This window comes from Chiloscyllium plagiosum, unplaced genomic scaffold (genome assembly GCF_037043375.1).
Source record: "Chiloscyllium plagiosum isolate Xiang-an unplaced genomic scaffold, Cpla_swu_hap1 HiC_scaffold_17, whole genome shotgun sequence".
NCBI lineage: Eukaryota > Metazoa > Chordata > Chondrichthyes > Orectolobiformes > Hemiscylliidae > Chiloscyllium > Chiloscyllium plagiosum.
Genome location: NW_028270155.1, coordinates 59,708,211 through 59,728,713, shown reverse-complemented (window position 1 = coordinate 59,728,713; position 20,503 = coordinate 59,708,211). Strand labels below are relative to the sequence as shown.

The 20,503-nt window shown below is 38.1% G+C and overlaps 1 protein-coding gene across 4 annotated transcripts in view; it reads left to right on the top strand.

The window, feature by feature from the left end:
• Nucleotides 1–18,652, top strand: part of nup93 (nucleoporin 93) — a 140,873-nt gene extending 122,221 nt beyond the window's left edge. For all 4 annotated transcript variants that reach the window (XM_087995972.1, XM_043707163.2, XM_043707164.2 and 1 more), the window contains 13 exons: nucleotides 1,281–1,438; nucleotides 1,941–2,106; nucleotides 3,630–3,723; nucleotides 4,271–4,462; nucleotides 7,324–7,450; nucleotides 9,011–9,083; nucleotides 9,462–9,506; nucleotides 11,465–11,581; nucleotides 13,507–13,625; nucleotides 15,770–15,887; nucleotides 16,468–16,551; nucleotides 17,654–17,782; nucleotides 18,419–18,652. In XM_087995972.1, the coding sequence (XP_087852098.1) occupies nucleotides 1,281–1,438; nucleotides 1,941–2,106; nucleotides 3,630–3,723; nucleotides 4,271–4,462; nucleotides 7,324–7,450; nucleotides 9,011–9,083; nucleotides 9,462–9,506; nucleotides 11,465–11,581; nucleotides 13,507–13,625; nucleotides 15,770–15,887; nucleotides 16,468–16,551; nucleotides 17,654–17,782; nucleotides 18,419–18,529 (1,533 nt within the window). In that variant the 3' untranslated portion in view covers nucleotides 18,530–18,652. The remainder of the gene's footprint in view (nucleotides 1–1,280; nucleotides 1,439–1,940; nucleotides 2,107–3,629; nucleotides 3,724–4,270; nucleotides 4,463–7,323; nucleotides 7,451–9,010; nucleotides 9,084–9,461; nucleotides 9,507–11,464; nucleotides 11,582–13,506; nucleotides 13,626–15,769; nucleotides 15,888–16,467; nucleotides 16,552–17,653; nucleotides 17,783–18,418) is intronic.
• Nucleotides 18,653–20,503: the final 1,851 nt, after the last annotated feature.

The following is a 20,503-nucleotide window of genomic DNA, read 5'->3' as shown; positions in this document are numbered from 1 at the left end:
GCTTCTGCTAGTGGTTCAATTATTAGCGTGAATAACAATGGCGAGAGGGGACATCCCTGACGCCAGCCCCAACCCACACTGAAGCTATCCGAACCTAATCCATTGGTAACCACAACTGCTTTGGGATCACTATACAATGTTGAGACCCATTTGGTAAACACCTGTCCAATGCCAAACCTCTCCAATGTGTAAAACAAATATGACCATTCGACCCTATCAAATGCCTTTTCCGCGTCTAATGAAACCACTACTCCTGGTATCTTTCCCTGATGACAAGCTTGAATCATATTCAGAGCCCTTCTAACATTATTGGATGATCTACGGCCATTAATAAACCCCGTCTGCTCCTCCTTTATAATATGTGGCAGTATCCTTTCTAGTCTCAGTGCTAACGTTTTAGAGAAGATTTTAAAATCTACATTTAGCAAGGATATTGGTCTGTATGATGTACAATCTTCTGGGTCCTTTCCTTTTTTAAGGATAAGAGAGATATTTGCCTCTTTCAGCGAAGGCGGGAGACAGCCCTGACTATATGCATAGTTATACATATCCATAAGTGGGCCAGCCAGTATTTCTGTAAATTCTTTATAGAATTCAGCTTGAAAACCATCTGGGCCCGGCGCCTTACCATTTTGAAGTTAGCTGAGCCAGTTTAACCTAAAATAAAACTCAAAGTTCATCTGACTGGCTCATAGGATGAGGAGGCCTTGAGGAAACGTTGGACAGACTGCTCCTGTATTTCTCGGAGCTGAAATGAATAAGAAGTGATCTTATTGAGACATTAAGATTCTGAGAGGAGTTGATAGAATGGATTGTAAAAGGATGCTCCCCCTGCAGAAGAAACCAGAACTGGGGCATATAGTTTGGAAAATAAAGGCACTTGCATTTAATATTGAGATTTTTTTCTTTTTGACGGTAACAAATCTTTAGAATTCTCCTCCAGGGAACTGTGATAACCGAGACATTCAATATTTCTAAGGCAGAGGTAAGACGATTTTTGATTAACAAAGGCATTGAAAGATATTGTGGAGGTGAGGAGGAATCTCATGGTGAGGCCATGGTCAGATCAGCAATGACCTTATTGAATGGCAGAGCAAGCTCAATGGATCAAGTAGCCTTTCCCTGTTACTAATTCATATGTTGGTACATTTTGTAGGTTGTTGGATAGAATCCAGTGATAACAATACTTATTGATGGCTGTAATGTTTGTATTATAAAAACTCAGGATCAGAAATTTTAGTGTACATCATTCTAAAATATTTTTTTATTTTCAAATCTAGGATGGTGAGGTTGAAGGCCAGCCAGTCTGGGCCCTCATTTACTACTGTTTACGTTGTGGAGACTTAATGGCAGCACTGCAGGTGGTGAACCGTGCACAGCATCAGCTGGGGGAGTTTAGCAACTGGTTCCAAGAGTACGTTCAGAGTGATGACCGGAGGCAAGTACCAATTTCTAACAATCATTCTTGAAAAGTACATTTTGAAATTGATGCTTGCTACCTACCTAGTGGAATTGTGAGGGGGCTACTTTTAAAACAAAAGATTTTTAACGTGCAGTATGCAAAGATGCATTTACCCAGATTTAAATTTCTTTTGACCTAGATCCATTTATTAAAAGCTGAAAGGGTGTTGGGTACACAATATAACTAATTCTTTGCAGACACCTTCTCTGTGAGTCTGTAGGGGATAAATCCAGGGTGGAGAGTGACCCTTTGTAGACCAGCATTAACTTGAATTGGAATAGTTTTCCCCATTTATATTTCAACAGCGTGATGGAAAAGTCAGGAGGAAAAATACTATATAGCTCAGCTAAAATGATTGAATATTTTTGCATATGAATGACGAGGTTGAAGGTTTAATGTGTATTTACTTACACACACTCAAAATGTTGTTCTGCCTCTAGGCTTAGCTTTCTGTTTGAACTTACATTGTGTATCCTAGATTGCCTCCCACAACAGAGAATAAACTTCGGCTACATTACCGACGTGCTTTGCGGAACAGCACAGATCCATATAAAAGAGCAGTTTATTGTCTGATTGGTCGATGTGATGTTACTGACAACCACAGTGAAATAGCTGATAAAACAGACGACTATCTCTGGTTAAAGGTAAAGGCACTCACTTCATTCTTTCCCTATCGTTCTCATGTGGCTGAAGTGTTGACTATCCTGGTGTCACAGGTTTTACTTTGGTATTACCTGATCAGTTCCCCTCCTTCAAGGCTTATGACCATTGGCCCTGTGACTACTTAGTTCAAAATTGTTGGATATATGCAGGATCTGTATTTTCATTGCAGCCTTGTAAAGTATTATTGGACTGTGGAAAATATGGAGACAACAATGTTTCAATTTCAACTATAATGTTTGATGTGATTGTGGGTATGTTTGCTGAGCTGGGAAGTTGATTTGCAGGCATTTTGTCCCCTGTTTAGGTGGCATCGTCAGTGCTTTGGCACCTCCTGTGAAGAGCTGTTGTATTGTGTCTTCTGGAATTTATTTGGTTCTGTTTCTGCTGCTTCTGGTTGTTCATTGTAGTGGCTGGTATATTGGGGTCTAAGTCAATGTGTTTGTTGTTGGAGTCAATGGCTGAGTGCCATGCTTCTAGTAATTCTCTGGCTGTCCCCTGTTTAGCTTGTCCTAATATCGTTGTGTTGACCCAGTCGAATTTTTGGTCCTTGTCATCTGTGTGTATTGCCAATTTGGACAGCTGGTCATGGTGCTTAGTGGAAAGTTGGTGGTCATGGATACGGATTGCTAGTTGTCTGCGTGCTTGCCCTATTATACCGATCCAACATGCCAACCATTGCAATGAACAACCGGAAGCAGCAAGATCGGAACCAAATAAATTCCAGAAGTCGCAGTTCAGCACTTCACAGGAGGCTCCAATGCACTGAAGGTGTCACCAAGATGAGGGGTGAAATGCCTGCAAATCAACTTCCCAGTTCAGCAAATATACCCACAACCATGACTACCAGCATAATGAGTTACAAATCTTTATATGCACCTTGAATGCTTGTTTGAGTTAAATTGTTTATTAAAATAGTTTCAATTTTGGAAAATGAACCAATTTATTATGCTTGGTACCAACAGCAGAAAGCTTAATTTAGGCACACCAAGAATCTGAAGTATTAATAACCTGGAACAAGCAATGGAAATTGGAAGTGCAGCTTTGCTTGCGATATTTTTTTAAAAACAAAGTTACTTTTGATTGACTTAGGCAGTGAAAAGAGATATCTGAAATATCTTACACAATCATTTGAAGCTTGCTTTCAAATAAATACAGGAATTAAAGATGTATTGGAGCACAATTATAAAAGATCCTGAGTGCTTTTGACTTGTGCAGTGTTGATCTAGTTTTTTGAGCACAGCTTGCTTATTTTTCACCAAACTGGTTATTTAGTGCACAATACAAGAAATATGACAATACTCTTACGGGTTTGGTTTTATTGTTGGGCTGTTGTATCTGGAGAATTATCCTACTTGGGGCCAGAAGGCCCAGGCTCCATTTCTACCTGCTCCAGAGGTAAATAAAGGTTTCTATTCCCTACATGTGTTATCCAGTGAGTAAATTTCCGATTTCGGCTGGAACTTTTGTATGATGCATTAATTGTGTCCTTTCGTTACGCTTTCAGCTTAATCAAGTATGTTTTGACGATGATGGTAGCAGCTCTCCGCAGGACAGGCAAACCCTACCACAATTGCAGAGTCAGCTGCTGGAAGAATATGGTAAGCTTCCGGCGCTAAACAATTATCAACCCAGCTGTTTATTGGTCCTGAACAATTCTGGTGATTGGTTTACTTAAGTCTCTGTGTTGGTCAGTATACCAAATGCTGTAACTTTAAAATATTGTTTGGTAAGTGATTTGTATTTTTTTGTAGGAAATGTCTAACTTCTGTAAATTAATATTCTGTTGCTTCTACAGGGAAGGTAGATATCACCTGCAGCAAAATTCATTTGTCAGATAACTAGAAAGTGAATGCTTGCTGTAAGGTGTTCTTGACAGTTGCAAGGATTTTGGGTCTTTAAACAGTTCATATAATTTTTATTGATGTAACTATTTATTCATGCCATCTCTCAATTACAGCTTTACTGTGTTTCTATTTAGGGTGATTCGATTATTATATCAACTACAGTAAGTGAATTATAGAAATAAATGCATTATTCAACTTCTGTATTAATTTTCAATGTTCTGTTAATTGTAGATCCACAAAGCTGCAGTCATTCAAACCTTTTATTATGATCATGCTCCTGAATGTATTGTTCTTCCTCCAGGTGAAACCCACTTTGCAGCCAACCGGCATCCTTTCCTGTACTTCCAAGTCCTTTTCCTTACAGCCCAATTTGAGGCAGCTATTGCCTTTCTCTTCCGTATGGAAAGACTGCGTTGTCATGCAGTGCAAGTGGCCCTGGTTCTTTATGAGTTAAAACTACTTCTGAAATCCTCTGCTCAGAGTGCACAGCTGTGTAAGTACAATGCTAGAACTGTCTTCAATAGGCCCTTTAACTATTTTGTGGTTTTCTTCATTGTGATTCTCCAGTTAATATTTTAAGTTTCAGAATTCAGCATACTTAATAACAGGATTGTGATAATTGAACATATGAGCAGTTTAGTCCAATCAGACCCTTGAGATTCTACTGAAACTGCATTTTGCACCTTTAATCTAATACCTTCATGCTCTTTCATAACAAAAATCTCACTTAAAAATGGCAATAAGCAGTTTTTGGGGGGCAGAGTTTCAAATTTCCACTATACTTTATGTAGAAAAAGACCTTGTGCTTTTTCCTTTGAATGACAGAATTATTACTTAAAACGATCCACTAGTTGGCCTGTTGATCCACTGGACCAAAGTTATGGTGTTGATGTTTATAGTGAATGAGAACTCCATTGATCAGACAGCTGTCAGGGATCATCATTTACTGAGAATAGTGTCTAGTCATGCACCACTAAAAGCTGCCCACATCATGGCCACAGAAGTGCAGGCCAGGTTAAAAGAAAAAGTCAAATTATCCACATGTGTAACCTGAAAATCTGGATGTTGTAACAAAGGAACAGCATCATGCTATACAGTCCCAGGTTGTCATAGATATTCCCGCACCTTTTTTTAAGTTTTCAAGTCTGCTCCACTTTCTTCCAATGTTGATTGAAAAGAGCCTTCGATTGGGAGAAGCAAATTATCTACTCTTTCCTCAGCTTTTTGCATGTTAACAATTATGAAATAGTTCAATTTTTCAATCCCCTAAACCACTCCTGCACTTGTCACTATTCCTAAGTGCAGGACAGTAGCTAATGCAGTGCTAAGATACTGACACAAAGAAAATTATTTTTCATCCAGGGATTATGATCGCTAAATTTTTTATTAGCCTAATCAATGTTGAAGCTCAAGTTGATCAGTTTGGTGTACCACTTTCCCCTTTGGAAAGCCCCAGTTAAAAACCTGTACTCAGATACCTAAACTGTTTTTGCAGTTCCTTTTATTTGGAGGATTATGGTAGCTGAATTGTAATTAGCTTAACCAACTCAGGAGTCGTAATGATCATTTGTACACTGTACATCAGAATGCTCCAGTAGAACACCATTTTAAAAAAAATGCAAGGTGCATGCCTTCCCCACACATGAGCACCATTTATAGTAGATTATTATTCTTGAGATCTTAATTAGATCACCCTTCAATTTTGTAGACTTGAATCTGTTATCCTAACTTACACCTTTTAAACTGTGGTATCAGTGTAGTGACTCTGCACTATCTGAGGTCACTATACTTATCTTGAAAAGAACTCCCCAGGCTCTGTGTAAAAGAAGCAGAGAATTATCATAGAAATGAAGCTTTGGCTCAAGTATTTGGACACAGGCAGTTTAGTTCTGGTCCAATTTGTCACTCTTTTCCTATCGCTGCTTTTTATGCTCACTTGGGGATTGGTACTCGAAGCACACTTGAGTATTTTATTCAACTGGCCATTGGATATTCGAGTCTGTATGGTGACAGTTTGTAGTAATTTGACAGTAGGTGAGTGTTGCTGGATTTAAAACACTTATCAGTTTATCACGTTTCTAACTTGTGTGTTGAGGCTAATTGGATTGACCATATTCGGGTTCAGTGACTTGGTATAGACCTTGGTATTGATCTTGGGTTCTTCATGCTTTGTGTGGCTCACCCCTTATTGCTTTAATCATTTGAATAGTTTTGGAGATTTCTTAGTATAATGACATGTATGTTACTGCCAAAGGGGGAAAATGATAAAATCACAAAACACTTGAATACAGTCAAAACAGTTTTATCTCCTTATTCTTTACATGACTTGAAACTAGAGGTGTCCCAGTTTAAATTTCAGGTACAAAATAATGTGCTATTTCTCCAGTTTATCAATCCAGTGATCTGGCTGGATATCTCTTCGCAGTCAAATGATTTAGGAACTAAAGAAGTCCTGAACCAACTTAATCCTTATACAATTAGTCTAGTTTGTTCAAGAATCATTGTGTATGTTTCATTTGCTCAAAAGCTCAATAATAAAATTTTCAGCATTATTGTAACTTAGGATTTTTTCCAACTCTTGTTGGAAAAAATCCTATATTGTTTGCAGATGTCTTTGTAACATGAAGCAAAACTGTTTATTCCATCATTTAACTTTCTCTTGGTGCTTTGAAAACCATAAAATTTTGTTCTAATGGTCGATTTCATATCGTATGACTCTACTCAGTACAATATTTCCTATAATTTATGATGTGGAGAAAGTCATATTATCTCAACTTAATCTTTCAAAATGCAAACAATGGTATACCTTGAGTTTGATTTCCTAATGTTTAGAGTCATAGAATCCCTATAGCATGGAAGCCGGCCATTCGATCCATCGAGTCCTCACTGAACCTCTGAAGAGTGCCCCACCCAGACCCACTCCCACACCCTTTTATCCCTGTAACCCTGCATATCCCATGGCTAATCCACATAACCTGTGCATCCCTCGACACTATGGGCAATTTGGCATGGCCAATCCATCTAATCTACATATCTTTAAATTGTGAGAGGAAACCAGAGAATGTAGAAAAACCCAGAAGGACACTACAAGAATGCAGATTCCACACAGACAGTCGCACGAGGGTGGAATTGAACCAAGGTCCTTGGCACTGAGGCAGCAGTGCTAACCACTGAGCCACCGTGCTGTCTAATTTATACTAGTTTGTAGCTGGCATTTCATGTTCTCTTGAGATTTTACTGACCAGTCATATACTTTTTCAGTGAGAATACTGAATTTCACTTTTTAAAATTCTTTTCTGTTTCTATGTTATTATTTTCAGTCTTTTATATTTGAAATTTGTAATCTTCTAACAGTGAGTCAGGACGCTGCTGATCCCCGTCCAATACGACGCCTTAATTTCATCCGTCTGCTAATGCTGTACACCAGAAAATTTGAACCCACTGATCCTAGAGAAGCACTCCAATATTTCTATTTCCTCAGGTAATATTCCTTCATATTTATCTATTGCAATCTAAGGAAAACTCAGGGGCATAATTTATGCTCTATTCCTTTAAGCAAGTTATGAAATGCTTAAACAGCAAAACAATTTTTAATTCATTTGGGACAGTTTCAATTGTGGAAATCCAAATGTGTATTTAAAAAACACCTAACCTAGTCAGGAATAAACTAAAACCAAGGCTTTTGGAATAGTAAACCATTATTGTTAAACTGGCCTAACAATGTTGTGTCTAAGATACCACAAGCTACCTTTTTAATTCAGCTACTTCTTAATAAGTTTCTCAGACAACCAAATACTGAAACAATTATTTAAACAATATTGAATGTAGCAAACCAAATATGACTCCTCAACTAAGCAAGTTAAGCCCCACAACCTAACTTGATGATTCCCCAGTTGAAGGTGGAATGTACGATTTCAGCCAACAGCTGAGTCTAGATGAGTCCAGGTTCAATCCTTGTGGAGAGGTGTACTTCAAAGTTCTGCTGCTAAAGATTCTTAGACATGAATTTTTATACAGATTTCTGTCCTTCAAGTTTACTGTGTGACATTAGTGACGATCCTTTTGACTCTTTCATCCACAATATTGACTACTCCTCTGGAACTATCAAATCTGCAGCTTGCCTTCTTATCAGAAGTAGCTTCCCTGTTTCTTGTTACATTCGGCATTAACCATCTGTTTGAAGACACACAAGTCTTCCGAGATTAGCTCCTTAAATTCTTTAGCAGGGCAATAATTTGTCCTTATGATATAAGGCAGCCAGTCATGAAGCAGATGTCAAAACAGTTTTGTTCATGTCGTTTTGTCTCTCTTTCCCAGGCATGACCAATTGCTTTCAGTTCCTGGATAACAATTTGTCCTTGTCCCTTTTACAGTGTATTCCAGACAGTGTTATTATTGATCCTTGCAATCTGTGAACAGTTGTTAAAAGTTTTGAAGTTTACAGTAACTCAACAGCTTTGAAAGCCATTATGGCCTTAGTGTCTATTTATACCATATCTTCATTTTTAGAGGAAGATTTGGGGCCAAAAAAATAATAAAAGGTGCAGATATTAATTATTTGAGCTTCTTGTCCTTGGCTTAAATTGATGGTCACAGAAGGCGATCATTAGTGGTATCATTACTGCAAGTTGGTTGGAAAATGACCATCTGTTGCTCAATAATGTTCACCCTACAGAGAATTTCCACAGGATTTGATATGGTTGTGGAATTATGGAATAAGCATATAGCTCTTTGGGTGTCACGTTTGTAAATTTTGAGCATGCAGTTGTTGCAGATGTTTCTATTTGATTTGAGAATTGAATATAAATTGAGAAGCAACCTCAAGTCACATGACTGAACCTGCATGTTAAGTTGCTAAAGATCGTTGTTGGGGTTTGATCAGTTGCACTCCATAGCCAATGGTAAATCAGAATAAACTAAAATGCTGAAGACAAAGGGAGAGAGAAGCTAGAAATTGGCTTTTGAACCTGAACAATTCGCTCTTAACTCAACTGTCACATTGGATCGACGCTTATTTAACTCTGTTTGCTGTTTCTAACAGGAATGAGAAAGACAGTCAAGGAGAAAACATGTTCATGAGATGTGTCAGTGAGCTTGTCATTGAAAGTCGAGAGGTAAGTAATGCACCTACTGAGACGTACTGCAAAAAATTGTAGCATGGTGCATTTTGTTTCTTTAATTGCATGCATGTGTACACACGAATTTGAAGCAGATATAGGCCACTCAGTCTCTTGAAGCTGTTCTACCTTGCATTAAAATCATGAATGACCTGATCACTCTACATTCCTGATACTCCCGACAACCTTTTACTCTCTTGCTTGTTAAGGATCTACCTACCTCTGACTTTAAAATATTCAAAGACTCTGCTTTCCTCACCTTTTGAGGAAGAGTTCCAAGGGCTTGCAACCCACTGAGAAAAATATTTTCCTTATCCCTGCATTATATGGGAGATTCCTTATTTTAATCAACTTTTTTTTATCCCTTGTTTCTAGTTTGACATGCTGCTTGGGCGATTAGAAAAGGATGGCAGTCGAAAGGTGAGATGAGTTTTACTATGGCGCAGGATATTCCTTTCTTTTTCCCTTGCTGTCTTTAAATGTGTTATTGATGTGTAAGAAGGTGTTTAGACTGGTCAGTTTTGCTGCATCCTACTGCGTAACATAGATATAAAAGTTGCCTGTAGTTCCATCATTGGTTCACATTGGTGGTGCTTGTTCTGTTGCTTCTTTCCCTTCCCGTTTCCTGCCTTTATGATTTTTCAGAGGGCAGCAACTAATGCTCAATACAAACCTATGGATATTGGCAGCATTAAGGCTGCATGTCCAAGCAGATGTGGCAGGTCTAGTCAGAGAGTTTAGACATTACTACCGAGTCTTCTGACCTTCTCGCACTCGTGCAGTGGTGTTTGCTCAGTACCAGAAGGGCCATGGATTTTTGTTGCCACTGTGCAAACCTTCCTACTACCCTCTGCACTTTACAAAACAGTGTATAAGGAGACTCAGGACTGACATGCATGTCGCCATTCTAATTCAACATTGAATAGAAATAGAAGCCTGGCTTAATGGCTCAGTAACATATCGATTGGTATGAATCTGTTGAACCATTAATGTACTTTGTGATCTATTATTACAAGATGAAGTTGCAAGGGAAAGGGAATTCTCACTGAATATGCATTTATATCAGGTGATCAACTTTATGGAGAAAATGTTATTTGCTGCTTTATTTTCATAGAATCCCTAAGTGTGGAGGCAAGTCATTTGGCCTGACAAGTCCACACCATCCCATCCACCTTTTTCCCTGTAACCTTGTATTTCCCGTGGCTAACACACCTAACCCACACATCCCTGAACACTGTGGGCAATTTAGTTTGGCTAGTCCATCTAACCTGTTCACCTTTGGATTGTGGGAGGAAGCCAGAGCATCCGGAGGGAACTCACGCAGACACAGGGAGAACATGCAAACTCCACACACAGTTGTCCCAAGGGTGGAATCAAACCCAGGTGCCTGGCGCTGTGAGGCATCAGTGCTAACCATTGCACCAGTGTGCCTATAATCAATAAAAATGTAGTATTTTTGTATTGTCGAATGGCTATTAATGTAAACTTTAATCCTATTAAGAAACCCTATTCTGTGTAACAAAAAACCTTATCCTGTTATGTATTGATATTGCACTATTATAGGATCAATATAGTTTTGTCAAAATAACTTTGGCCAGAGCTTTAATTTGGAGTTATTTATCTTGGAAGATATCATGGTTGATAGATATTTTAAGTTGTCCAGTTTTCTTTACTGGTAAACTGAATATTCTTTGTATTGTAATGCATCAGTCTTAAACCTTGCACACCTGTACTACTCTGCAGTAAGTGTGAAGCATCCTCTGGGTAAAATTGTTGACTAAACAGGAATTCTAGCTCTGTAGATTTCTCCATTGTTTATTTTAGAGACTGCTTAGCAAGTTGATGTGTTTCAACCATATATATGGTTGACCAAAAAACTTGCTTAGTAAACCTATTTTCAAGAAATGCCTGAGTACAACTTTCGCAGAATCCCAAGTGTTTAATTAGGTGTTGGAGCTAAACTGTTTCTTCAGTAATAGTATTGTGAAGTGGTTGTGAGAAAAGTTTCATATTTTACTTGAACTCTTTTTAAAAATGTATAATTTTTTTTGCACTCTGAAAATGCTTTATTGGAATTGATTTGTATTCAGTCCCCCAGTGATTGAGTTAAGCAATTAGCAAGGCTTAGATGTAAAGCAGTATTTGCTTCATTCTCACTTCAATCTGTTTACCCCCAGTCTCAGAAGATGAACAGTGCAGCAGCAGAGATCACAATATTTTCATTTCCTGGGGTAGATTTTCAGTTACTATCCCAAATGCGGTTTCTTATCTAGCTTTGGTACCTGGTTGCTGTGGAATATTCAACAGATTTATGTAAATACTTGAAGCAAATTACAGAATGTCATTTCTCACCTCTTCAATTTTGTTTCCTTGCACAGCCTGGTGTAATTGACAAGTTTGCTGGTGACACAAGAGCTGTCATCAGTAAAGTAGCTTCAGTGGCTGAAAATAAAGGCCTATTCGAGGAGGCTGTGAAGCTTTACGACTTGGCTCAGGTAGGCAGGACCTACAAAGTATCGAAGTGTACTATATGTGAAATAAATGAGATGTCTGCCAAACTGCATTCAATCTATAGTGGTATAGTATAGATTTTATAACTGTTTAAAATTGTTGGGATAAATGTGCAGTGTGCAATTTGTATTTTCTAACTTTTTGGAATTTTTTTGTTTTGTTTTGCTATCCTTTCCAGTTTAGAATTCCCCAGATATTTTGATTTAACTCTCTATGCTCTGTTGGGTGCCTTATGTCAGTTTTTCCCAGCTTGGGAGTGAGGTATTGGAATGGAGAATGAGTGGGTAAATTCTGAAGGCTCAGCCACTAACTGTGCAGTATGTCTTGCAGTGAGAATTAATTTTATTGGTCCTTCTTACTATTCAATAACACAGTGATAGGATCTTGTAGATTTTTATACAAAAGCTCTGAGAATAAGTGAACTGTTCTATCTGACTGTGTCCTTGCCTACTGGTGAACTAGTTTGTTGTCCATCTAATGCCCTGTGTACTATATGTTGAAAATACTGAAAACGTTCTGATACAGAATCAATTTTAAGAGTATTTAAAACACATTTTAAATTATAACTGACTGATCTCAGTTTTCATCAATCGGACATATTTTTTGATTTGTCTTCTCGTTTTTCTAACAAGGTAATCTAGTCCACCAGTACTCTCCCTGACATTTATTTGGGTGCTTGGCCTGATTAAAATAATTATCATTGGCATCTCACCATTTTGAATGGAGACACAGACAGACATAATTTACTAGTGACTCTCCAGTTCATTTAATTTTAATAGTGCAGTCTGTATGCTTCACTGACATCAGTTTTTGCAGCCTTTAATTTTCCCAGGCATAAGGATCTAAATCTCACAAATGATCATTAAAGGTAGATATCCTTGGCAGAGCTGACTCTGATGTTTCTTGTGTCCCTGAACTTTGGAATAGGCTGTAATTGTTTTCTAAGAGCGGATCAGTTCCTTCGCTGTATATAGCTGCACATTTATTTCAGTCCTTTTCACCAGGAAGGTTCCATCAGCTTTAGTAAAGTGCTAAAGCACTGAGTCTGCTATTTGTGAATTACTATAATAAGAGTTTCTTCAGTTGGTTACAGGCATCTGCAATCATTCTTCTTTTGTGACCCGTAGAGAAAGCATGTTTTACATTTGTGCAGCAAGATCCATGAGGTTGTTAAGCACATGTGAGCCATACTCAAACAGCGGACTGTTGGAGCCTCTGTGCATTGTGCCAAAGGATATCAGAACATAGTTTTGTGCCTGGACTTGGCTATTCCCAGCTCTCAATTTTCCCCATACTGCTGTGGACTGATTGTGCAAGTGGGCAAGGTGAAGGAATTACCACAAATTATCCTGGTATCTGTTTGTCACTGGCAGTAAGAAACTGGAGTCAGTTTGCTCTCGTCTGCTGGTGAAATGGAAAGATAAAAACAAAACTCTGCATTCTAAAACTGGCCAATCACCACTCTTGGAGTCAGTTTATCTTTATCAATGTCGGCAGCTGATGGGGTAAAATTTTCACTTCCATTTTGTGGAAAACCAGTGATAGTGACCTCCTTGATCTGGATGGAAATTCAAGTCATGACTAGTCTCCTGCTCCGGTTTACCACTGTTTGTTAAAAGTGAAAATACTTTTATGATGTTGCAAAGTTCCAGTGGATGTTACAGGGCACAATTGTACAAGCCTTTAGGGCTTATGGCTGGACTGTAAAACTGGTCACCTCAGTATTCCATATCACTAGAACATTCTGTCGTTTTATGTTAAGGTAAGAGCATTCTGCCATATTTATCATCTGTGGCAGGCACAGCTCGAGAGCCTAGTCAACCAATAGAGCAAAATTATCTATCACAATTTTATATGTACAGAAGCTTTTAACCAGTAGATTAATATTTTGTTAACATTCTGTCTGTAGAATCCAGACAAGGTCCTGGAGCTAATGAACAAACTGTTGAGCCCTGTGATACCACAAATCAGCGCACCCCAGTCTAATAAAGAACGATTGAAAAACATGGCACTTTTAGTAGCTGAGAGGTAAGAGTTGTAGGTTCTATGGATAATTCTGTCTTTACTGTAACTCCTGTGTCAAGGTAATGGAAAATGCCTATTTAAAAGTAGAGTGTAAATTATTTACCAATGCATTATAACTTTTTCTCCAATGTCCCATTGAAAATGCATTGCATGCTTGTTCAGTTGGGTTTAATTGTCTCAAGCAGCTCATAAGCATATTTTGAGTTGAGTTTTCAGCAATTTAAAACTTATCTGATTTAAAATGGCTAAGAATCGATTTTTGTTTTAAAATAAGGTGACTAGAATGAAATGTCACGTTGTTCTTCTGAATGCTTGACTTGTCAATATAGACCACTTTTAGAACAGTCAATAGCTTGGGCTCTATATTGACCTGTGGTAAAGCTTAATTGCTAAGCAATTCTAGATTTTATAACATACCAGTAAACTAACTACATTCAGTAATTGCAGTAATTTTTCAAACAGTTCATGGCAGTGCTTGTGTATATGAAAATAATTTGTTTCCACACAGAATATATTTCTTTAATTTTTCCAAAGTTAATTTACATTTCCAGATTGTTTGTTGCATAAAGAAAAGCATCAAAAATAATTTTGAGAAACAGAGTATAAAATTGTTTTGATAGATCCTTCTGGAGAACAGGAGCTTGTTCACATGGCTATGTGCAGGCTAGCTATGCAGTAGTGGTAAATCCAGGACTTGTTTAGAAAGGTAGGATTGCAAAGGCTTAAGAGGAGGAATGAGGGGTGAACGGGTTTATTGACTTGAATTCTGCAGAAGAAGGTCTGAGTGTTTGAAAGCATGGCTTAGACACTTCTCTCCGCTCCTGGTAGGAGTGGCTAGAGTCAGGTGCACAAAAGAATTGAGGGGTTTCTGTGGGTTGTAGGATAGTGCCTACCTTTTTGACTAATTCTGTCTCTGCAAACTACCAGCTAGTCTCCAACTTTTGATGTTTGTGCATATAATTTTCTTCCAATGCCCTTTTTACTGTCATCCAGCTGTCTGGGACTCTGCGCTTGGACTGTGATTCTATTTCTATGGATGAAATTGCTTCTATAATATCTCTTCCAACTTGTTGGTTCAGATGTGGCCCAAGGATCTATTCTTTGTTCTCTCATTTCTTACAGACATGCTGCTCCTCAATGACACCATCAAAAAGCATGCCATCTTTTTCTACATGTATGCTGATGATGTCAGATTTTTCCTCATCACCCCTCCACCTCTTTTCGCTGTCTCTAAATTAAAAGACTGCTTAGCTGTATCCAGTACTGAATGAGCACAAGTTTCTTCTTCCAACTGTATCAGTGCTGTCATTAGTCTAAACCACACACACCATCCTTTTCCCAAGCAAATGTCTGAGGCTAAACTAAATTGTGGGTAATCTTGGCATCCTTTAATCTCAAAATGTGGTTCTGAGCCCACTTCTACACCATCACTAAAATCATTGGTTTCTACTCTGTTAACATGATCCATTTCCAGGTACAAAAGCCTGCATCGTTTTTTTTTTAACTTCTAGACCTGCCTAGTTAACACACTGCTGCTGGTTAACCTTCCATGGTCTACTCTTGCAAACTTGAATTAACCCACTAATTCTGTTGTATCTAATGCCCAACTCCATTTGCATATTATTCCTGTGCTCACTAATCTACATTGGCTCCCATTTAAGGAATACCTCAAATTTAGAATTCTGATCTGTTTTCAAATCCTTCATGACATCTCCCCTCCCTAACTCTAATGTCCTTCCATTCCACAATCCAGTAAGCTATCTGTGTTCCTTCAATTCTGGATGCTTGATCATCCCATTGACAACTAGTCTTTTAGCTGCTAAGGCCTGAGCTCTGAAATTCCCTTCCTAAATGTGTCTACCTCTGTCCCTCCTCAGTCCTCCTCCACTTAAAGTATTTTTTAGAACCTGCTTCTTTGATCAACAAGTGGTTCTAAAACCTCTTGTGGCTTGGAGTCAAATTTTATTTTGGAACTATTCTGTAAAGCACCGTCGGATGTCAGTAAAAGTATTTGGGTTGTTGTTGGAGGCAAGGAGATTATGTGATGCTTTGGAGAATTTAGGCAAGATAAGCTGGCACAGACAGCACAGTAGTGATCTATGAAACACTAGCGTCCAGATAATGATTACATTTTCCTTTTTCGGTAGGTATCGGAATCGGGGTGTTGCTGCAGAAAAGTCAGTTGACAGCACTTTCTATCTCCTTCTGGACCTAATTACCTTTTTTGATGAGTACCATTCTGGCAATATTGACAGAGCAATCGATGTGAGTTCCTTGTGTTTCTTAAATTACAAGTGACTAGCTCTTCAAAGATTCCTTAACTAACTATGTGAAGCACTTTGAAACAACTGATGGTGCGAAAACAGCTATACAAATACAAGCCATTTTTCCCCCAATTCCCCTTCCATAAACCAACAAGAGGGTAAAGATTTATCACTACAAGCTATTTCTGCCCTCACACTGGATGCTCTCTTGTAGTTGAAACATAAGTTAAGCAGTAATTTCAACAGCAGCCTAAGGAGGGCAGCAGTAACATGCTGCTCTTTCTCCCTGAGTTCTGATTAATTCCATAGACTCTCATACTAGCAAGTTTCTTGTTGCATTTTCTGTAATGTTGATCAGGTTGATTTCACTGGGTATTTTTTCATTTAAATTATAACACAAACTCATACTTCTCTTACTCTCTCTAATGTTGAACCTCTAGTTAAAATACCGTTTTAAGCGACCTGTAACCACTCCTTGATTATCCAGTCCTGTTTTATGAATCTTGCTGTTTTTTCTATCAACTTTGTCATGTTTGATTTTAATGTTCTGCCTAACTGCGTTTGCCCTTTTTCCCCTATAGGTCATGGAGAGACTGAAACTTGTGCCTCTCAGTCAAGAATGTGTTGAGGAGAGAGTGGCAGCTTTCAGAAATTTCAGTGATGAGGTGAAAATCTTTTGTTGGGGGTAGTTTCCTTTAATATAACTGTGCATGATCCTTAAAATGATGTGAAATTTCTGGCCTGTCATTGGGATTATGTTGCAAAAGCTATGCATAATAAATTCAAAGTCCGAATTTCTGTAGCTGTTTCGGAGATATTTGAGAAGGGTCTGAATTTAACATGGCATAGAATTCAGTTATATTTGTTTTTGATGGAGAGACTCCACCTTATTTGTGATATCCAGAATAGTAAAAGATTGCAATGATTATGACTGGATTAATGCTGTTATCCATTGTCCATTCTGTTCTGGGACACGTGTCTAAATTCAGAAAGAATCTCCAGTCTGCTAGTTGTAAAGGCCCTGTATGAAATAAACTTGAGCTTTCCTCTCCGGCAAAGGATTGTAGCATTAATTTACCTACCATTTGGACATTGTTGTTGAGGCAAACTGACACCAAATAAGAGAAATGGGGGAAAATTAAGTTCTTTTTGAGGGGGCTTCTCTTAGATCCAAGCAGTACATGTTTAATATGCACTAAAAGATTTTTAAAAATGCATTTATCCTAGTACTGTTTGTAAAAGGGCAGTGGAAGCCCATTTAATAACTTTCAAATGGAAATTAGAGAAATACTTGGGTAGCATACTGCACAGCAGTAGGTGGTAAAGGACAGAGTGGGACTGATTAAGTAAGCTTGTTTGAAGCTCACAGACAGGATAGGGCAATGACATTGTTCTTTGCTGCATTCTCCGGTAAACCCCTTCACTGCTCACTCTTCTATCTTTCCGTTTGACCCACTATTACGAAAAGCTCTCAATTGAGCTTGGTCGTTAACAGCCTGTGATGGTAGCAGTTCTTTTTAAACAATTTAATCTTCAATACTATTGACATTAAGAAATCTGTTACGAGAAAAGTAAAATCTGAATGGCTGCCATTTGTATCTAGGCAAAAGTGAGGACAGCAGATGCTGGGCCCCAGAGTCTAGATTGGAGTAGTGCTGGAAAAGGACAGCAGGTCAGGCAGCATCCGAGGAGCAGGACAGTATTCTTGCTGATAACATTTGTACAGCAACAAATGGCATTGCTAATGAGCAAATCTCTTCTATACAGATTCGACACAACTTGTCAGAAGTGCTGCTTGCCACCATGAATATTCTGTATACCCAGTACAAGAGATTGAAGGGCAAAAGCCCAGCCACCCCAACCAGACCTCAGCGTGCAATGGAGGATAGAGACTCGGTAAGATTTCATTAGAGAGCTTTAGGATGTGATTGAGCTGTTGAGAAATGTTAAACAATTTAAATGACATGATGTCAAAGTTTCATTTTCATAAGCAAAATAGAACTTTCTTTTGTAAGCTTCACAATTCATAAAAGAAATAGAGGGAGGCTAAACTTTTTGTGAGACATAACTGAATTGAACAGAAATTGCAGACTGAGGAATAGAATTCCAGAAGAAAATCTTCTTTCTCCATCAGTATACCTATTTAGATAATTAGATGACATTTTGAGAGTATTATATGTTAATTTTGACCTTTCATGAGAGTAGATACCACTACTATGCCAATTATGGCTAGGAAAAGACAATGTGTGGAAACATGTACCACAAACCTAACAGCCATTGGTACTTGCATTTCAATACAGGGAAGCAGACAGTTTGAGTGTCATTTCAAAAGAACACAAGAAATAGTATCTCACAGTATTGTCTGTGTGGTGCTGAAAGTAATATTTTTGTAGATGTAAAACTTTCTTTTGATTGAAATTAGTGAATTGTATTTGCAGTAACAAATAAAAAAGTCCATCTTGCTGTTTTTGTTTCATTTTGCTTGATGCCTTGATGGAGTATCTCTAACAGTTTGATTTGTTTTTTTGTCAGCAACTCCGAAGCCAGGCACGTGCCCTGATAACATTTGCTGGAATGATACCATATAGAATGGCTGGTGATACAAATGCACGCCTAGTACAGATGGAAGTCCTCATGAACTGACAATTGTGTGGAATTCTAATATTGGAGCAGTAACCCGGTGGTGTAATAATAGATTTTTATATTCAGAATTCTTTTTTGTATGTTTCAAATTGGAAATAAAATTATCTTTCCTGCTTAACATGATTTTTGGAATATTTTGTTCATTTTCATTTAAATACCTGGAGGTGAATCAGAAACATTTGGTTTGAATTTTGTTATCTCAATAATGCAAACCAAGAAACTGTGATTAATTTTATTAAATTACACACAGCTCTGAATTGTTTCATGAAAGTGTCATCAACTCTTGTGATATAATGTTTTTTGATCAAAAATGTAATTGTCGTTTTTTTTATCACTTCTTTGATCAGCTGTTGGTTTTTGTGGATCATTTAACTCTGACCAAATTGGCAGAAAGAAATGGGATTATCTACCTGAGAATTTGTCTATGAAAATTGGGTGACTGCTATTCTGTCTAATTTTGTTTATTAAAACGAAAGTTAGCCTTCTTGGGTGAGTTGGATATGAAATTTCAGTGCTGTCTAATAGGGTCAATAATATTTCTTTGCCCCTTGATCTTATAAAAGCACTAATATGCCTCCTGTAAGAAACTGATTTTCTTCAGGAATTTCATACATTCCTATAAACCTTTTGACACAGAAGCAGGCTATTCAGCCTGTCATCTTGCCCAACAGTTCGAAAAAAAATCCAATTAGTCCCACTTCCTTGCTTATTCCCCATGACTATTGTGGATATTTACTATTCAAATGTGTCCAAATGTTTCATCGTCGTTTATAACAGTGCATGTTGAATTAACATGACTCATTTCAAAAACAAGCTTTTAAGTGAGATTTCTCCTAATTTCCCCTCTGGTTAGACAAGGAGCAGTCTTAATGCTCTTATTATATTTGTGTTTAGATGCAGATTGAACAAGAGTGGCTGGCAGAAGCTTGGCATCTGTCCTGTACTGCCACCTTTGCTTCTGCTGGGATGCTACTACAATTTGGAAATTTACTTGTGAGGGTTCTTATTTCTGTCAACTTTCATTGTCAGTTCATTTCCCTTGCCTTCCTGAATGCTTTGACTCCTTGCTGACAAATCTACACAGTGGTGAACCTTGCAATCTTTGCAACTTCTCCTTTGGTCCCACGCTTGGGTGGTTATTATTTGTGCTTTGAGAATAAATGTCTGGCTAATAGGGCATGTGCAGTGTGCCCCTGCACAGGATTCACTGAATAGACAATAGGAGCAGAAACCATGCCTATACTTGCACCCCCCACAAATCTCCTCCACCACTGTCTTCCAAACTGGGATGCCAAAGATCATTTTGCACCTTACTAGAGCTTCAAATTACAATACCTTAAACTGGAACGAAAGCTCAGAATTTTCCCGAGTTGTAGAGTGCAGGAACTCACTGTACAAACTTCAAAGTTATCTGCGAAGTGTCAATTAGTATTATGAAGAATATCTTGGTTTCAACCTTTCAAGGTAAGATCCTGCGTTAAACTGGCCTAGTGCTGAAGAACATTAAACTAAGCTGTAAACTAGATCTGATAAACTAAAGACTGTTAAATGGAAACTGCTTTTTAACTTGAATTCAGTTGTGTATTTTAGTAATCTGGAGGGATGTATTTGATTGTATTTTTCTTACATTTAGAAATTTTTTTTTGCCCTTTTATCTTTAAGTGAATAAATAAATTTTGTTCAAATAAAATGTGTATTTAGATAACCCCAGTTTTATAGCCGCCTTGGGAGAGACTTGTGGAAGTGTCAGGATAGCTGGATGACGTGCCATTGCCATGCGAAACTTGGTATCGGTGCAGCAGCTGGTGTTGTGAATCAGGCCGGTAAAAAGCAACTGCTACGATCCGGCTATTTCACAACACCAGGGTTGCTTCATACCACTGTCTTCAATGCAAAACCAACCGCTCTGAAAATATGTACATACCACATGGGTAAGTAGAAATCACAAAATTCAGCTTGTAAAAGGATGTTGTT